The sequence below is a fragment of the Xenopus tropicalis genome, chromosome 8, assembly GCF_000004195.4.
Source record: "Xenopus tropicalis strain Nigerian chromosome 8, UCB_Xtro_10.0, whole genome shotgun sequence".
Lineage (NCBI taxonomy): Eukaryota > Metazoa > Chordata > Amphibia > Anura > Pipidae > Xenopus > Xenopus tropicalis.
This window is the reverse complement of record NC_030684.2, coordinates 50,917,709-50,933,253: the sequence shown is the minus strand read 5'-3', so window position 1 is coordinate 50,933,253 and position 15,545 is coordinate 50,917,709. Positions and strand designations below refer to the sequence as shown.

The window sequence follows — 15,545 nt, the reverse complement described above, 5'->3', positions numbered from 1 at the left end:
CTGTGTACCCAGACTGGCATCATAGACAACCTTCACATACAGTAGGATTTCTGGGATTTGTTTTGTGCCAATCCTTTGAAGAGTACTAAAACAATATAAATGATGAAGCAGTCAAGCAGTATACTGCAATGCTGAAATAGCTATCTCAACACATACAAAAAAAACCCCAAAAACAATCAGATGGGAGAAGCAACCACAGTACCTGTGGGACCTTGGGTGACAAATCATCAGGTTTAGGATCATCAGGAGGCACCAAGCAGAAATAAGTTGCAGAATAAGGAATATGTTAGGTTAGAATTAAAAAAAAAAACATAAGCACACACAGGTTAGGAAATATATGTTAAAGTTAATTAAAGAAAAGAAACAATATCAAACACATTAGCACAATATTAAGAACAAAATCAGATCAGGGCAATACATAGGGCATAATGGGCCCAAAAACTCCTGACTGCACTTGATGTGAATTTGGATAGAAGAGTTAAAATAAAGTTGTTAACTCAAATATAACTGATTCCATATACATTTTAGCTTCTGTCACCAAATTAATTCACTTTTCATATATTTGCATTTTGTTTTATTCTGATATTTGAGCAGGTCACATGATCACCATGTGACCAATAAATGAAGTTCTACATTGAGGGTTCAGAAGATTAGGGCTATCATTTTATTTAATTATGTGTGTCTTCATCCCAGTACCTAGCTGATGGGTAATTGATGAATAATGGTACTTATTATTTATAAAGGTTATTTAATATTGAAACAGTGCACCTATTAAATGCTCACTAAACCCAATGCACAAATTAACCAGAGAAAAATGCATCTTGTAACATTCACTAATTTGGAATGTGTCCATATGCCTTTATAAGGCTGGCACTAATTGAATTTTCTAAAACTAATATGATGCCCACTTCCATGTAATGGAATAAAGCTTGGCTTATGGGGCATGGTATTATTTGCATCTGCCCTCTAGACTATTAGGTGTTAGCCCCATTTCCTAAGAGAAGTAAGTAAGGGTGAGTTGGATGGAGGCTCAGCAGCCTTTAAGAATATTAACGAGTGCCAAGTAGCATTTTTAAAGACTGGTGTGTTGCTCTTAAAATCGGAAATTTTACAGTATTTGGTTAAACTGTATTTTCATTATGTTTTCTACTACTGCAAGTAAGCTGACACAGTTATAGGCCATTGAGATGTGTAGGGTTCAACAGAAACCCATGCACTGCATTTTGCAGTAAAAAATTGATGAGTAACAGTAACAGTAAGCTGTCTCATCCATGATAATGGCCTTTTCATATATTTATAGTAAACAACTTTTTAGGACTCAAAACATCCCTTTAAGTACTAATTATCATTTGGGCCTCATAAAGATATCATATAATAGCTTTGTCCAAACAGCTACAGTTTGTAGGATATCCACTACTGCAAATCAGCATTGCAAGCAATTCTCTCCCTAAGTAGCCTTCAAGTTGGGCCTCCCAACCCTCTTCTCTCAAAGGGGGGAAAATCCCCCATCTTGAGAACCTCCACTACACACATATTTGCTAATGATACTAGCGCATCAATAATATGGTTTTTAGTCAGTCTCCTGACATATTACAGGCTTCATAAGTAATGGAATCTGTTAATTTTGAATTTTCCTGTAATAAGGCGATATTTTGAGCTTTCATTATTAAACTGCATCATTGGCTGAATTATCACTGTAAAAGAATGTTGAAGTGTCAGGGATATTCAAGACATTATTAAGTGTTTCAGTTAGTAAGCAGGTGGATCACATGCACTGTACCAGAGTTAAAGTGGCCTGACCATCTAGAAACATGTATTTGTTGCTGTTCAAGTTTATTTTTATTTTTTAGATTTGCTGCCCCATGTGGGTAATACTGAACATATGCACATTCAGCGAGCGATCATCAGGTTGCAAGTGAAATATGTCTACAGAGCAACACAAAGCTTTGTAGATATATGCCCACATCTCCAGGCACATTATATTTAAATCTGCCAGGTACAATTATCGAGCAACCATCCCATAAACATAAGAGCAAAACAATTTTCCTGGAGGATGTTTTGAGAGGCTCTGTGAAATTCACCATATGGATTTCCAGATGGTAATGCTCTTTAAGGCCAGACAAATTGCATAACAAATGTTAGTGAAATCATTGATCACTTAGGCGTATATTAAACTAAATTACTAACGTGCGTTACTAACATTCTTTCATAAAGCTTAATAGAGATGTCAGTGTGCAGCAGAGGATAGTAGAGAGAAAGGCAGGCCATGCTCAGGGATGTGCAAGGGGTAATCCAGTCACTCCTACACGTTCAGTGATCTTTGGGGAGAAAGTGATTTGTGATGGACAGACTGCCAAACACTGGCAGAACTCTGCTAGAATTCATCAAGCATGCACTATACAAACAAGGCAGTAACCAGTATGGATGTGCTCCAAAAAAAAAACATACTTAAGTGGTTTTAACCAGAAATCGGTGAAACTATTTCAACTGCATTCTCTGTGATCATTAGTATGGATGCTGTGATGAGACCTTAAGAACTCACAATTTGTAAATCCTTAAACAGTGAATTGTGAAATACAGTGCAACCTGACCAAAAGTCTCCTTACAGCTATGCTTTGGGAGCCAAAGACACATTACACCAAAATGGACTAGGGGGCCACAATCTTGGTAACGTGAGAATAATTGGAGGTGGTGGTGTATTCCAAAGCATTGCAAAAAGTCTAATAAAGCATAAAGGAATGTAGCTATTTGATTTCTTTAGTCTCTGTAATGTATATATTGTATATAATTTATTAATAATGCTATAATTTGGTGGTTTCCAAAAAGTAGAAGAAGTAGATCTACCAGTCTTTATTAGCTGGTGATAAGTATATTAGATTGCCCGTCTAAGGAGTTCCTATTATTTAGATATAAAATGGCTTGAGGAATAGGTAGCATTCATTCAAATAAAACCATGGGGCAGACTTATCATAGGTTTAAGAATTCTTAGCAGTCTACGTTTAGTACTCAATGGGGTATTAGTGTTTAATGGAGCTCTGCTACAATGCTGAGCACTAACACCCATCTGAATCATTGATGGCTGATACCAACTGAATGATGGGATCAACCAGTCAGATGGTTCATTTTGTGCTGAAAATAAATAGTTAAATCTCAAGTGATCAGATCAAAGATCACTTTTTACTGTTTACTGATAAGTCAAGTCCATTGTCTTGTAGTGTAGGGTCATTTTGGGAAGGCTGACATGACACTGAACTAGTCCCCACATCTGTACAGTTCCTAAGGCCTACAAAGAATATTTGTTTTTAATGCCATGGTAAGTGGTTATTAACACTATATCACACATTTTCAGAATACATACTCTTTATGATTAGGATAAAGAAACAATCTACCTTCAGATTACTGCTAAACTTTGTAATATATTATGCTGTGTAACTCAATTTGCTCGACTATTCACTAAAAATATTAACATGTAGGATTACCTGGAGGGCCTGCTGGCCCTGGAAGCCCTGGTTGTCCTGGAGGGCCTTGACCACCAGCACCAGGTACCCCAGGTGGTCCAGGGGTTCCTGGTAAGCCATTTTGTCCAGAGTCACCTTTAAAAAAAATATTATTGTGATATCAAATTATATTATATAATTTTGATACACATTGAATACATTTTTTGTTACCATTAGGGAGCGATAGCTCAGTGGATTTGTTGTTCTATTCAGGTTGTACAGATATTAGATTGTAAAGATTAATTTAACAGGAAGGTTAATAAACTTCTGATAAAACTGACTATGTATATATAATTAGAATCTTAGACTGTATGCTCCTCTGGGCAGGGATTGATGTCAGTTGTGCATAAACTCTGTACAGTGAAAAGGTTTGTGCTATATAAATATAGGATAATAAAATGAATTTAATGGGTGTGTTCCTATAAACCATATATATTATCATCTGTAGATGTTGATTCCTGGGAGACAACAGCAAAAAATTTACTGAGAACAGTAAAATCAATATGGCACCACACACGGGGCCTTGTGAGAACTAGAATCATTCTCTTTAGCAAGCCCATTTCCAATACATGGTTACTACAAGGCGCTGTATTTATGTTCAACCTATCTATTCTGTTTCCTTGAAATGATACTGATACATGCTGCATTTATGCAGCACATCTTGGATTTTGGAGCACAAGCATGCCATACCTTTTGGTCCCACAGGCCCATCAAATCCTGCTCGTCCAGGAAGGCCTGGAGAACCTGGGAAGCCTGATTCTCCTTTTGGTCCTTGGGATCCTTTCAATCCAGCAGGGCCTGGGGAGCCTGGTAGCCCAGGTAAACCAAACCCAGGGTCACCCTAAAACAAAAAAGAACACATTTTACACCTTTATATGAGATGGAGCTGGATAATATTTTTTAAAAAAAGTCAGCTTTCATTTCAGGAACTAGTAATGCCAAATTATTTACATATTAGTAATAGGTATACAATAAACTTTGGCCTTTTAGGGCTCTGGCACACGGGGAGATTAGTCGCCCGCAGCAAAACTCCCTGTTCGCGGGCGACTAATCTCCCCGAGTTGCCTTCCCCTGCCATCCCATCGGCGACAATGTAAGACTCGTGAGTCTTTTTCGGCGATTTCCCGAAATCGCCCCGCCGCGTCTGCCATCCCACCGGCGACTTACATTGTTGCCGATGGGATGGCAGGGGAAGGCAACTCGGGAGATAAGATAAGATAATCTCCCCGTGTGCCAGAGCCCTTATCTTTTTTTAGATACAAAGGATTTGCCGCATTTCCTATTTTAACTATAAACAAATGAAATATAACACAATTACCAAATACATTTAGTTGCTCATTAGGCAAAGAAAAGATGTTCTTTACCTTTGGTCCTGGCAAGCCAGGCTGTCCTGGTGACCCATCTGAACCAGGTCTTCCTGCCAACCCTGGTGCACCTGGTGGCCCAGTATTACCAGGAAATCCTGATGGACAAAAAGAGATGTTACTTTCTTCTAAAATAAAAATGATTAATCTCGTATAAGTATTCTATCTAAGCATTTGCTGACTGCTGATTATCACTGGAATGGCACTGGATGTCATCTACTCGGACTTTGCTAAAGCATTTGACAGTACCACACAGAAAGTTAATGATAAAATTGAGAAATATTGGCCTAGAACATATTTGTAATTGGATAGAGAACTGGCTGAAGGATAAATTACAAAGAGTGGTGATAAATGGAACATTTTCTAATTGGGCCAGTGTTGATAGTGGAGTACCGCAGGGGTCAGTCCTTGGTCATTTCCTTTTTAACTTGTTATTTAATGACCTGGAGGTGAGTATACAAAATATGATGATACTAAATTGTGTAAAACTATAAGTTCCATGCAGGATGCTGCCACCTTGAGCGATTTGACAAAATTGGAAAACTGGGCAGCAAAATGGAAAATGAGATTCAATGTTGAAAAGTTATGCACTTTGGTAGAAATAATATAAATGCAAATTATACACTAAATGGTGGTGTTTTGGCAGACTCTTAATCGAAAAGGATCCGAGGATTCTTGTAGATAACAAGTTCTCTAATTCCAGGCAGTGTCATTTGGTGGCTACTAAACCAAATAAAGCGCTGTCTTGTATAAAAAAGGGCATTGACTCAAATGATGAAAATATAAATTTGCCTCTTTTAGGTCCCTGGTAAGGCCTCACCTTGAGTATGCAGTGCAGTTTTGGGCTCCAGTGCTTAAGAAAGATATTAGTGAGCTGGAGAGAGTGCAGAGACGTGCAACTAAACTGGTAAAGGGGATGTAAGATTTAAACTAAGGTTAGACTGTCGAGGTTGAGGTTGTTTTCCTGGAAAAAAAGGAGCTTGTGAGGGGACATGTACAAGTACATTAGAGAGGATTATAGGCAGATAGGGGATGTTTTTTTTCCCATAAAAAGATCAGTAAACCAGAGGCCACCCCTTTAGACTAGAGGAACAGAACTTTCCTTTGAAGCAGCAATAGTGGTTTGGGAATGCCCTCCCTACTGATGTTGACATGGCAGATTCTGTTGATGCCTTTTAAAGGGGCTTGGGTGATTTCTCGAACAAGCATAATATTCAAGGTTATTATGATACTAAAATCTACAGTTAGTATTGATGTTGGTATATAAGGTTTATGTATGTGAGTGTATAGATAGGTCAGTATAGATCTGTGTGTGCTGGGTTCACTTGGAAGGGTTGAACTTGAAGAACTTGGTCTTTTTTCAACCCTATGTAACTAGTCTTAGTCTATCACTAGACCAGTGATCCCCAACCAGTGGCTCATGAGCAACATGTTGCTCACCAACCCCTTGGATGTTGCTCCCATTGGCCTCAAAGCAGGTCTTGAATTGCCAACTTGGAGGCAAGTTTTGGAGGCATTAAGACCATGGGTACTACCAAACAGAGCCTCCTCTAGTCTGCCAATCCACATAGGGGCTACAAAATAACCAATTTCAGCCTTTTTGGTCACCCCAGGAACTTTTTTCATGCTTGTGTTGCTCCCCAACTTTTTTTATATTTAAATGTTGCTCATGGGTTAAAAAGGTTGGGGACCCCTGCACTAGACCTTATACCAACAGACAGTTTTTTAGATAAACTGTTGCATGCACTTAGTATATGCCTATTTATAACACTGTCACTTGTTAGCCTTCTGGCAAAAATAATTATTGTTATTATATGATATCTGAAAACTGTATTTTTTTGTTAATTCTAAAGCCATAAGATCAAATATTTTCCATGCTACCTTTTGCGCCTGCAGACCCAGGAAGTCCAATGCCTGGAATGCCTGGTTCTCCTTTTGAACCTGGAACACCTGGAATTCCTGGCTGACCAGGTAGACCTGGTTCACCTAAAGAAACAAGCAATTAATAAAAGGACTAAAACATTTAAGCAATCTCCATAGATTTTATATAAAAAACGAATTCATGCTGGAAATATAATGTATCTGCTGCTGGAAAACCACAGCTTTAGTTTCACCTGCACCTCCCCTTTGCTGGGTTTTCACTTTTGTATTTTCCATTATTTCAATGTCAAACCCATGGCATTAAAATCCACGCATTTCTGCTACTTAATAAAATGCTTGCACCAAAAAAGTTGAATATCTTGACAAGAAAGAAAAAAAAAAGAAAAAACAGCTATCTGATAACATTAAAGCGTCATCTTACCTGGAGTTCCGGCATCCCCTGGGATACCTGGGAGACCAGGGGGTCCAAAATCCCCTTTTTCCATCACAGTCTGTCCAGGAGATCCTTTAGGGCCTAGTGACAAAAATAATTATTATAGCAGTAATACAAACCAAGTTAATATTATAAACCAATGCCATATTTGGACAGTATTGCCCAACTCTTTTTACATAGTGGTCCACTATCCAATACATCACAAGTGCATTAGCAGGGCTATCTTGAAGTAATGGTGTCATACAAAGACACTGACAGTGTCCTTTAGCCTACTAAAGACATAAAATGGCTGAAATGATCAATTATCAAACCCCCCAGGCAATTTTTTTTATGCTTGTGTTGCTCCTCAACACTTTTTTTCATTTGAATGTGGCTCACATGTATAAAAGGTTGGGGTCCCCTGCTTTAGGACAACACTGCAAACATCTTAGCAGAAATGATTATGAGTTCAATTGTGAGTACAGCAGGATGATAACAGGAACATGGGGGAAACACTTGTCAATATATTTGTGTTCCCAAACTTCCCTCATGGCTACTATCTTTATGCTCACCATTATTTCTGTTAAAAATAAATGAATTTCAAAAATGTTAGCATGTTAGCATACAAAGTCTGCATGGAAATCATAACAGGTTTACATATGTATATGTAAATAATATTAATTACTGAAGCATAGACTAAATATCTATACAGGCTTACTAAACGTACATCGAAGAGCAGAACCAACAGGGTTGAAACTATTACTTTAAGCTCACTGTGATCCTCATGACTCAAATACTCATGATGCCATCCAAGTGCAGTCAAAATTAAACATTTTGGCAGGACTGGGTCTGTCTATGACCGCTTAATTAGTTACTTTGAAAAGGCTGTTTTCATAAGTAGACCCATGAGTAGGAGGTGATAGAACATAACCACACTTTTGCATTTATTAGGTTACTGTTTCATAAAGCATGAGAACAAGAGAAGATGTTGTAAAGCTGAGAAAACTATGAGAAACCATTGTGGGGCAACAAAGTGTGATTTATATATAAGAATCTGATTTATTTTTAATGGAAAAGAAACATTCTTTTTAAACTTGGTACTCATAGAAATGCCCTTAGAGAGCTAAAATAAGGCAGAATTTGTTGAATGCAAAGTACTTTACAAAGTCTCTACCTATTAGTGTTTAAACAAAGAATGGGAGGCACCAAGCTGGATGGTGCGAATAAGAAATTTACACTAGAATATAAAAGAAAAGCTTTATTTATTTAAGGTTATTTTTCAAGGAAACAGTTTATTACTTCTGCTTCTCACACAAAGGAAAGAACTGTAAAATAAGAGTTTATTTGTTGACCAGACATTTGACATCATCATTTACTAGCATGTTCCAAGACTTTCCTAACCATAGTCACAGCTGTCATATTTAATATCTTTAGTAAAGTGCATGGAGAAGATCCCACCACATGAAAGCATCACACATCACTTGGTATCTTTGCTTGATTATCATTACTCTGTCCTTTTGCAATCTCTATGTACAAAATTTGAAAACTTACCAGGTATTCCAGGGGCTCCTGGACGACCAGAAACACCTTGAATTCCCTTCTCTCCAGGTGGACCACTGGGACCAAAACCAGGAGGACCCATTAGTCCTCGATCTCCAGGATGTCCAGGGAACCCAATGTCACCAGGAAAACCACGATCGCCTTTCAACACGAAGCCACCCTAAAAATTATAAACATGTATAACAGAAGCTGGGCCATGTAAAAATCATATAAGAGGTTCCTAAATCTTTTCATTATGGTCCAAATACAGGGGTTTCTCAATCATGTCCTTATGGACAAAAACATTGCCAAATGGAGACAGTTTTCTTTGTGCCCATTTACGAATATACTAAAACCACTACTGTAAATGGTTATTTTGACAGGATTTTGATTCCACCAAAAGAACACAAGTGGATCCTAGAGTCAGTCAGTTGTTGTTTAGGAAATTAAGGAATTATATATATCAAAGCTGTATTGTTATATATCATTACAAATCTTTTTGCATACCTCTAGGAATGTGCTTTATGAGCTGATATAAATAGAATATGAAGCATTTTATAACGAACTAGTACAAGGCTGGACAAATAAAACTTTGGTAATGATGCAGTAGTTTCTGAGAAGACATGACTTTTGGTTTCAACATACCGGCTCTCCCTTAGGGCCAGGGATCCCTGGGGTTCCGTCTCTTCCAGGGACACCATCCAGACCAGGAGATCCAGCTGGACCTGGGAATCCAGGGTCCCCCTTTTCTCCTTTAATTTCGCCAATTACTTCTCCAGGTTCTCCTTTGGGACCGGGTCGGCCAGAGATACCAGGATTGCCAGGAAAACCCTGTAGCAAGAGATGTGAGTGTCAAACTAGGGTTCTTTTTTATGCTTTTTTGTTGTCATTCCACATGACCAAATCCAGTTGAATTTCATGCTAGGTTATTACATTTAAATTAAATATTTTACAAGGCATTGTAAAATACTAATCCCATATTAATTTTTCCCAACTCCATAGTTTTTCATTGTCTTCACAGCTTCATATTTTCAGGACTTCCTTTTAGTTCTTAGCACTAATTTGTCCTGCATTTATGTTTTCCTCTGTGCCTATGTATTTTATACTGATCTGTCATAACTTATTACTCTGTATATGTTATCCTTTAACATTCTCAAAACTTTCTTTGGATTTTACATGTTTATGGACAGAATCCTCTTTCCTACTGTACCTGTTTTAGTGTTACATGCTGTGTACTTGTCTATAAGCCACTGGTTTTATAAATAAGTGAAACATGTAATTACTTAATACACCGGAACTTTGGCCCTTTGATAGATTATGTTGTAATGGAAATAAAAAAAGGTTAATCAACAATGAAGACTTACCGGAGGTCCTGGAAGCCCATTTGTTCCTGGGATACCCATTGCTCCTTTTTGCCCTGGAGCTCCAGGTGAACCTGTTTATTAGAAATCATGGAATTGAATAGCCATTACACAGTGTGTGTGGTACATGGAATGAAGTTCTGAGACTTATAAGTATTTAAGTGTAATACACCTTTGCAGATAATGACCGTTATATATATCTGTGTCAAAAAATCAATGGGTCCTCATATGCTACATTATGGTTTACACAGTTATTTAAAAGTAAATTCAGGGCTGCCCAGTGTCAAAGTAAGTTATATATTAGTACTGACCTCATTTAAGGACATATGGGTCAGTTATAGCTACTGGATCACTAATGAACTTATGACCTCTACTGGTTTGTTAATACCCTTGACTTGTAGCCTTGCTTTATTCCATTTCCAGTTATTTATATATTCAGCAAGCCTAACTATAGCACTATCATTACTGGCATTTAATGAGCTATACATGCGCTCAGAGCTATTCTACATTAAAAACCCAAGTTCTACAGGTCTGCTGTTGTTTTGTTGTTGCAAAAGGAGCATATCTTTCAGGTCCAAGTTTGGAATGGAAGTAAAGAAAATAGGTCAATGATGTTCTTACCTGGACTTCCAGGGAAACCAGGCAAACCAGGATCCCCCTTCGGACCTAAAATACCATTTCCTATGCAGTTATAACATGTGTCTCCTTTGTCACCTGTTGAAAAGTAAGCAAATAAACACAATCAAGGTAAAACACCAAAAACTAAAGAGTAATACAATTATGCCAGTGCTACATGTACCATTAATACCAGTCACTAAGGACTATCTTTCATCATGTAGATTTACAGTAGATGGTAGACATGTTTTTTAGTAAAAGATAGACACTGCACAAAAATGCTCCAGCACTCCCTCCTAGCTCAAGAAGTGGTATAAACAACATTAAACTATCTCTCATAAACTCTAGCCAACCTTCATGGTTTAGTTAGAGTTTTAGTTAGAGCTATACTACAAGTTTATTGCAGTATAGCTCTCTGGATTTAGCTGATGCTTATAACAGTACCTGGACAAGAGCCCAAGAGAAACGTATATGCATCAATATAAATAATAATAAATAATAATAAAATCAAGATATATGGTTCAAGTACAAAGCTGGAATCAATTTTAACCATCTATTAACATGGTTTACCTTTCTGTCCTCTTTCTCCTAAAAATCCTGGATCTCCTGGAAGTCCTTGAGTACCAGGTAGCCCTGGCTGGCATACCATTGCAGCTATAAGTAAATACAATGCATTCATGATTAATGAGCATTCTTATTAACAGTTAATGATGTACATAGATGCACAGGTTAGTCTAAAGAAGGTCATAAAGAGAACAATCTGCTTGTATGACTAGGTTACTATAGAAGCAGATTTTCTGGGGACTGTTTAGCCTTCAATAAGGTTACAAAGGGACCCAGGCAGTGCCATTATTGACTGCATCCACAGCCTGTATGGCCCTTGGCAAATGGATTATCTGCCCTGTATCATATTATCTTACATCTACAAATCCAGCGGCAAGCCTTTGATCATCTACATACCATGCTTGTATATTATGGAACAATGAAACTTACGACCAACTGCAGATGTTCCAGGTCGACCAGGCAAACCTGGGGGACCAGGGGGTCCTGCAAGACCTTCAGAACCTGGAAGCCCTGGAATAGAGATTCCTGGTGGACCATCATCGCCTTTTTGCCCTCTTTCACCAGGAAGGCCTGGATTTCCTGATGGGCCTACACTTGAAGTACCTGGTGTTAGAGAAAAGTCAATAATAAAGTCACAAAAGTTTGGAAGTGTAATATTTATGTTGTCTATATACTGTTTAATTAAATGAGCTGCTATCACCGTGGCACTTTAATGGAACAGGCCTGCACTCCTCCTACATTTTTCACCATGCGCCAAGGGTAATCTCAGCCCTCCCCTTCCAAACAGCAATAGTCCATAGAATACTCTGATTTTTTTATTAAAAAATACAAGATTCTCTATATTGTGTCAATGTTTCGCCACCACACAAGGTTGTCTTTCTTAGGACAAAAACACTCAATAAGTGTGTGAGCAATTTTTTATAATAAATACTACATCCAAACTTTCCCCAAGGGTTGGTCCCAACAAACAACGCTTCCCCTATTAGTCTGTAAAAAAAAACAGTTCAAAAGATGGACCATACTGTACCCATTTAAAAAGTTTCCCTTTTGCCAATCTCTCATGGTTTTTATGTGGGATTTGTATACCGCAAATTTTTTTTAAATGGCATGACTGCCTGCCCTATATACACCAAGAGGCAATATAACAAATACACACAAAAATATGTGTGGCAAGTGTACCCGCCTTTTATTTGAATAGATTCACCAGTATATGGATGAGCAAATCTCTCTCTCTCAATAACAGAGTAGAGCAATTAATAGATTTTATATTACAATACTTGTCCACTTGATTCACTGATAGTAACATATCCCTGAGGCTTCTTGGTCATTTTTTTTTCTTACTATCAAGTCCAAAGTTTTAACACTTTTATCACTTTCTATTATATTCCAATTTAGCATTACCTGATTCTTAAAAAAAAGTAGAATGTACAATAAAGGCCTGCACAAAACAACCCAACCAGATATTTTTTTTGTCACACCCACAACCTTTCACAGATATTGTCCTTTTTAAAGATCTATCCAAAATATTGCTTGTATACCCTTGCTCCAAGAAACTGATCCCTCTTACACTTACATCTGTATCAATATTGGTTTACAGCGATGACATATCCACCACAACCAATTTGTCATTTGGAACTTCAGTAATTTTTTTTCAGTCTGCAACCCATAGTTCAAATATTGGGCTTATGGCCATGTAACCAAATCAATGGGTGCAACAATTGGCCAATATGGAGGATTAACAACACTCTTGTGTATTTTGGGTAAACCATATATTCCAGCCATTTTTAGTTTTTAGAAATCATGTATAGCAGCAGCAATTGGTATTACCCTTCAGACATGACAACCATGGCTGGGACGTACTTGGACATACTTGTCCTGATTATAAGGCGGATATCTTCCTTAAAGCTCCCCATTTAGCCACTGTTAAGTTATTCCTAACAGCATTAACTTTTGTCACCTCAGCATTAAAGGGGAACTCCACCCAAACACAACTTAAGCTTTTTAAAAAGTAAACACAATTTCAAGCAACTTTGTAATATATATCACTTAAAAATGATGCAGCCTTTTCATGATTTTTAATATAATAATATGGTTTGGAACCATTAAGCCCAGATTCCTGTTCTCCTGCTGATCTGGCTGACTAATTTTAAGCTCAGATAAAATATAACAGTAGTCAACTATCCTCAGCCTGCCTTCAGTCTGCATCCTCCCAATCCCACAATTCCCTGCACACGTGATGTCAATAAGGCAAGCAATATTGCAGTGCAATGCATTGTGTAGTTCCTGCATGCTGTCTGTAAGCTGTGGAGAAGTTGGTACAATTTGTAACATCAATGTTTTAGTCTCTCCTCCCCTGCCAGGTTTTTAAATGATGCAGGAAGAGAAGAACTGTTGTGCAGCTGGATTTCAGCATATAAAATAGTATTTATTCATACTTTTTGATGGAACAGATTGCAGGGATAGGTATATTAGGTGTTTCTGTGTTCTGTGGGGCTTTCTAACAAATTTTGGTTTGGAAGCTAGAGTTCCCTTTTAAAAATAATGTTTAATTACTTTTATTAAAGTATCAAAACTTTTTTCAGTTGTAACATAATCAGACTATAGTTTGAATTGGAAATACTCAATAGTATCACTGTCTCTGAACTGCTGATTTTTTATTTTTTAATAAAAAATCCAGAGAGCATCAGAGTATTCTATGAACTCGTCAAGACATTAATCAGTGTCCACTGTATTTCAATGCAGAATTAGTAATTACTGACATGCCTTTTTTTAAGTCCCTCATAATGAGGGAAAAAGTGTTAGGAGGAAACAGAGTAAAGAAAAAAAACCAAAGGTGGTAAGAATGAAGAACAAAGAAGAACAGGGAATGGGCTTTCCATCTGAGTGAGGCTAGGTTTTCCATCAGTCTAGTGTTGCCTTTAACCGTTTACAGTTTTGACACCGTATGCGGTAGCTTTGCTGGACTGCCCCAGGTCACCAGAAATGCATATGTCCCTTAGTGACACAGGTTGACATTTCATTTCAGGGGGCTGTATCAGGATATACTGCAATCTCCAAAATGTAACTGTAAAAACTCCAGAAAGAAAGTTCTTCTCACCTGGTGTTCCAGGAAAACCAGGGGGACCTTGTAATCCAGGGAATCCACGGTCTCCTTTTGGCCCTGTTATTCCAGGGGGTCCTGTGTTTCCTTTTGGTCCAACTCTGCCTGTCCCTGGTCTTGAAATTACCTATTGATAAATATATTTTTAATGAAGTATGCTGTAACTTCTATTGGTAGACCAGTATATCAATATTTAGTTTTATTCATCCCACTTGAGGTCAACACATCAGTTTTCCAGTTAATCTACAATACCCACCACAAAAAGAAAAGAACTTCTTCCTATCTCTTCTGTGTTTTCTTTTTTTAATGCATATCTTTAGCAATGTCACATGTTCTACAGTTGACAGTGCTTAGCTTGGACAAAAAGAAATGCGTAGCGTGGCAAAATGTGCTTGATCCCGCCCATTTTTGAGACCACACCCCTAAATACCACTCCAGTTTTACAAAATTTGGCAGGTTATTTAAACTTTTAACACATTTCAGGGGGTTTTGGGGTCTTGTTTTATGTGTTATTACAGTTTTGCTAATGAAGGTGAAATTGCCCTTTAAGTTGCAAGTCTCAGTTCCCCCAAGAGACCTGTTTAGCTTATTAGTTACAACTGTATCTAAGTGCAGGAGTAGCTTGTTTAGTTTTCGTGTCTCTCTGCTAAAAGCTACTTATTTAATTATGAGAAACAATGTATCTAAGTGCAGGTATAGCTTGTTATGATTTCTTGGCTTTCTGCCAAAAAGCTACTTTTTAATTATGTTTGTATCTCTTTTAGTGTTCAGTGCAGGGAAATGAGGGACTATTCAGTAAGAATCCGGGACTGTGGGTTGAGCTGTTAAAAGAGGGACTGTTCTGCGAAAATCGGGACAGTTGGGAGGTATGATTTATGAGGTGACTATGTTACCTTAAACTCACATTTTTTGTTTTTATCAAAAATTGGAAAACACACAGGCACAAATATTGATACGTCATGCAGAAGCAACAGCTAATTTAGATCCATTCACTGGTGCCTACAACCAGTAACGAAAATATGGCAGCATTCGCATTTTGGACTGAGATTTTACATGCACATATTTTATATGAAAATAATATTACAGAAGCTCCTAAATCACATACCTCTCCTGGTGGCCCAGGGAGCCCATTTTCACCTTTTTGACCCTGAAATTCAAAGTAAATGAAATGATGAAACACATGCCTGCAAGAGACTAAAGACTATTTCATAG

The 15,545-nt window shown here is 37.7% G+C and overlaps 1 protein-coding gene across 5 annotated transcripts in view; it reads right to left on the bottom strand.

The window, feature by feature from the left end:
- The window catches only part of col4a5 (collagen, type IV, alpha 5), a 94,371-nt gene that overhangs the window by 32,067 nt on the left and 46,759 nt on the right, over nucleotides 1-15,545 (bottom strand). For 3 of the 5 annotated variants that reach the window (XM_004916865.4, XM_004916867.4, XM_004916868.4), the window contains exons 18-31: nucleotides 15,439-15,480; nucleotides 14,331-14,460; nucleotides 11,663-11,836; nucleotides 11,240-11,323; nucleotides 10,676-10,768; nucleotides 10,058-10,128; nucleotides 9,339-9,524; nucleotides 8,706-8,874; nucleotides 7,164-7,256; nucleotides 6,743-6,847; nucleotides 4,862-4,959; nucleotides 4,188-4,338; nucleotides 3,480-3,593; nucleotides 203-211 (exon numbers count right to left, since the gene is read on the bottom strand). In XM_004916865.4, coding sequence (XP_004916922.2) covers nucleotides 203-211; nucleotides 3,480-3,593; nucleotides 4,188-4,338; nucleotides 4,862-4,959; nucleotides 6,743-6,847; nucleotides 7,164-7,256; nucleotides 8,706-8,874; nucleotides 9,339-9,524; nucleotides 10,058-10,128; nucleotides 10,676-10,768; nucleotides 11,240-11,323; nucleotides 11,663-11,836; nucleotides 14,331-14,460; nucleotides 15,439-15,480 — 1,519 coding nt within the window. The remainder of the gene's footprint in view (nucleotides 1-202; nucleotides 212-3,479; nucleotides 3,594-4,187; nucleotides 4,339-4,861; nucleotides 4,960-6,742; nucleotides 6,848-7,163; nucleotides 7,257-8,705; nucleotides 8,875-9,338; nucleotides 9,525-10,057; nucleotides 10,129-10,675; nucleotides 10,769-11,239; nucleotides 11,324-11,662; nucleotides 11,837-14,330; nucleotides 14,461-15,438; nucleotides 15,481-15,545) is intronic. The other 2 variants (XM_002931817.5, XM_004916869.4) reach the window with 1 other exon arrangement.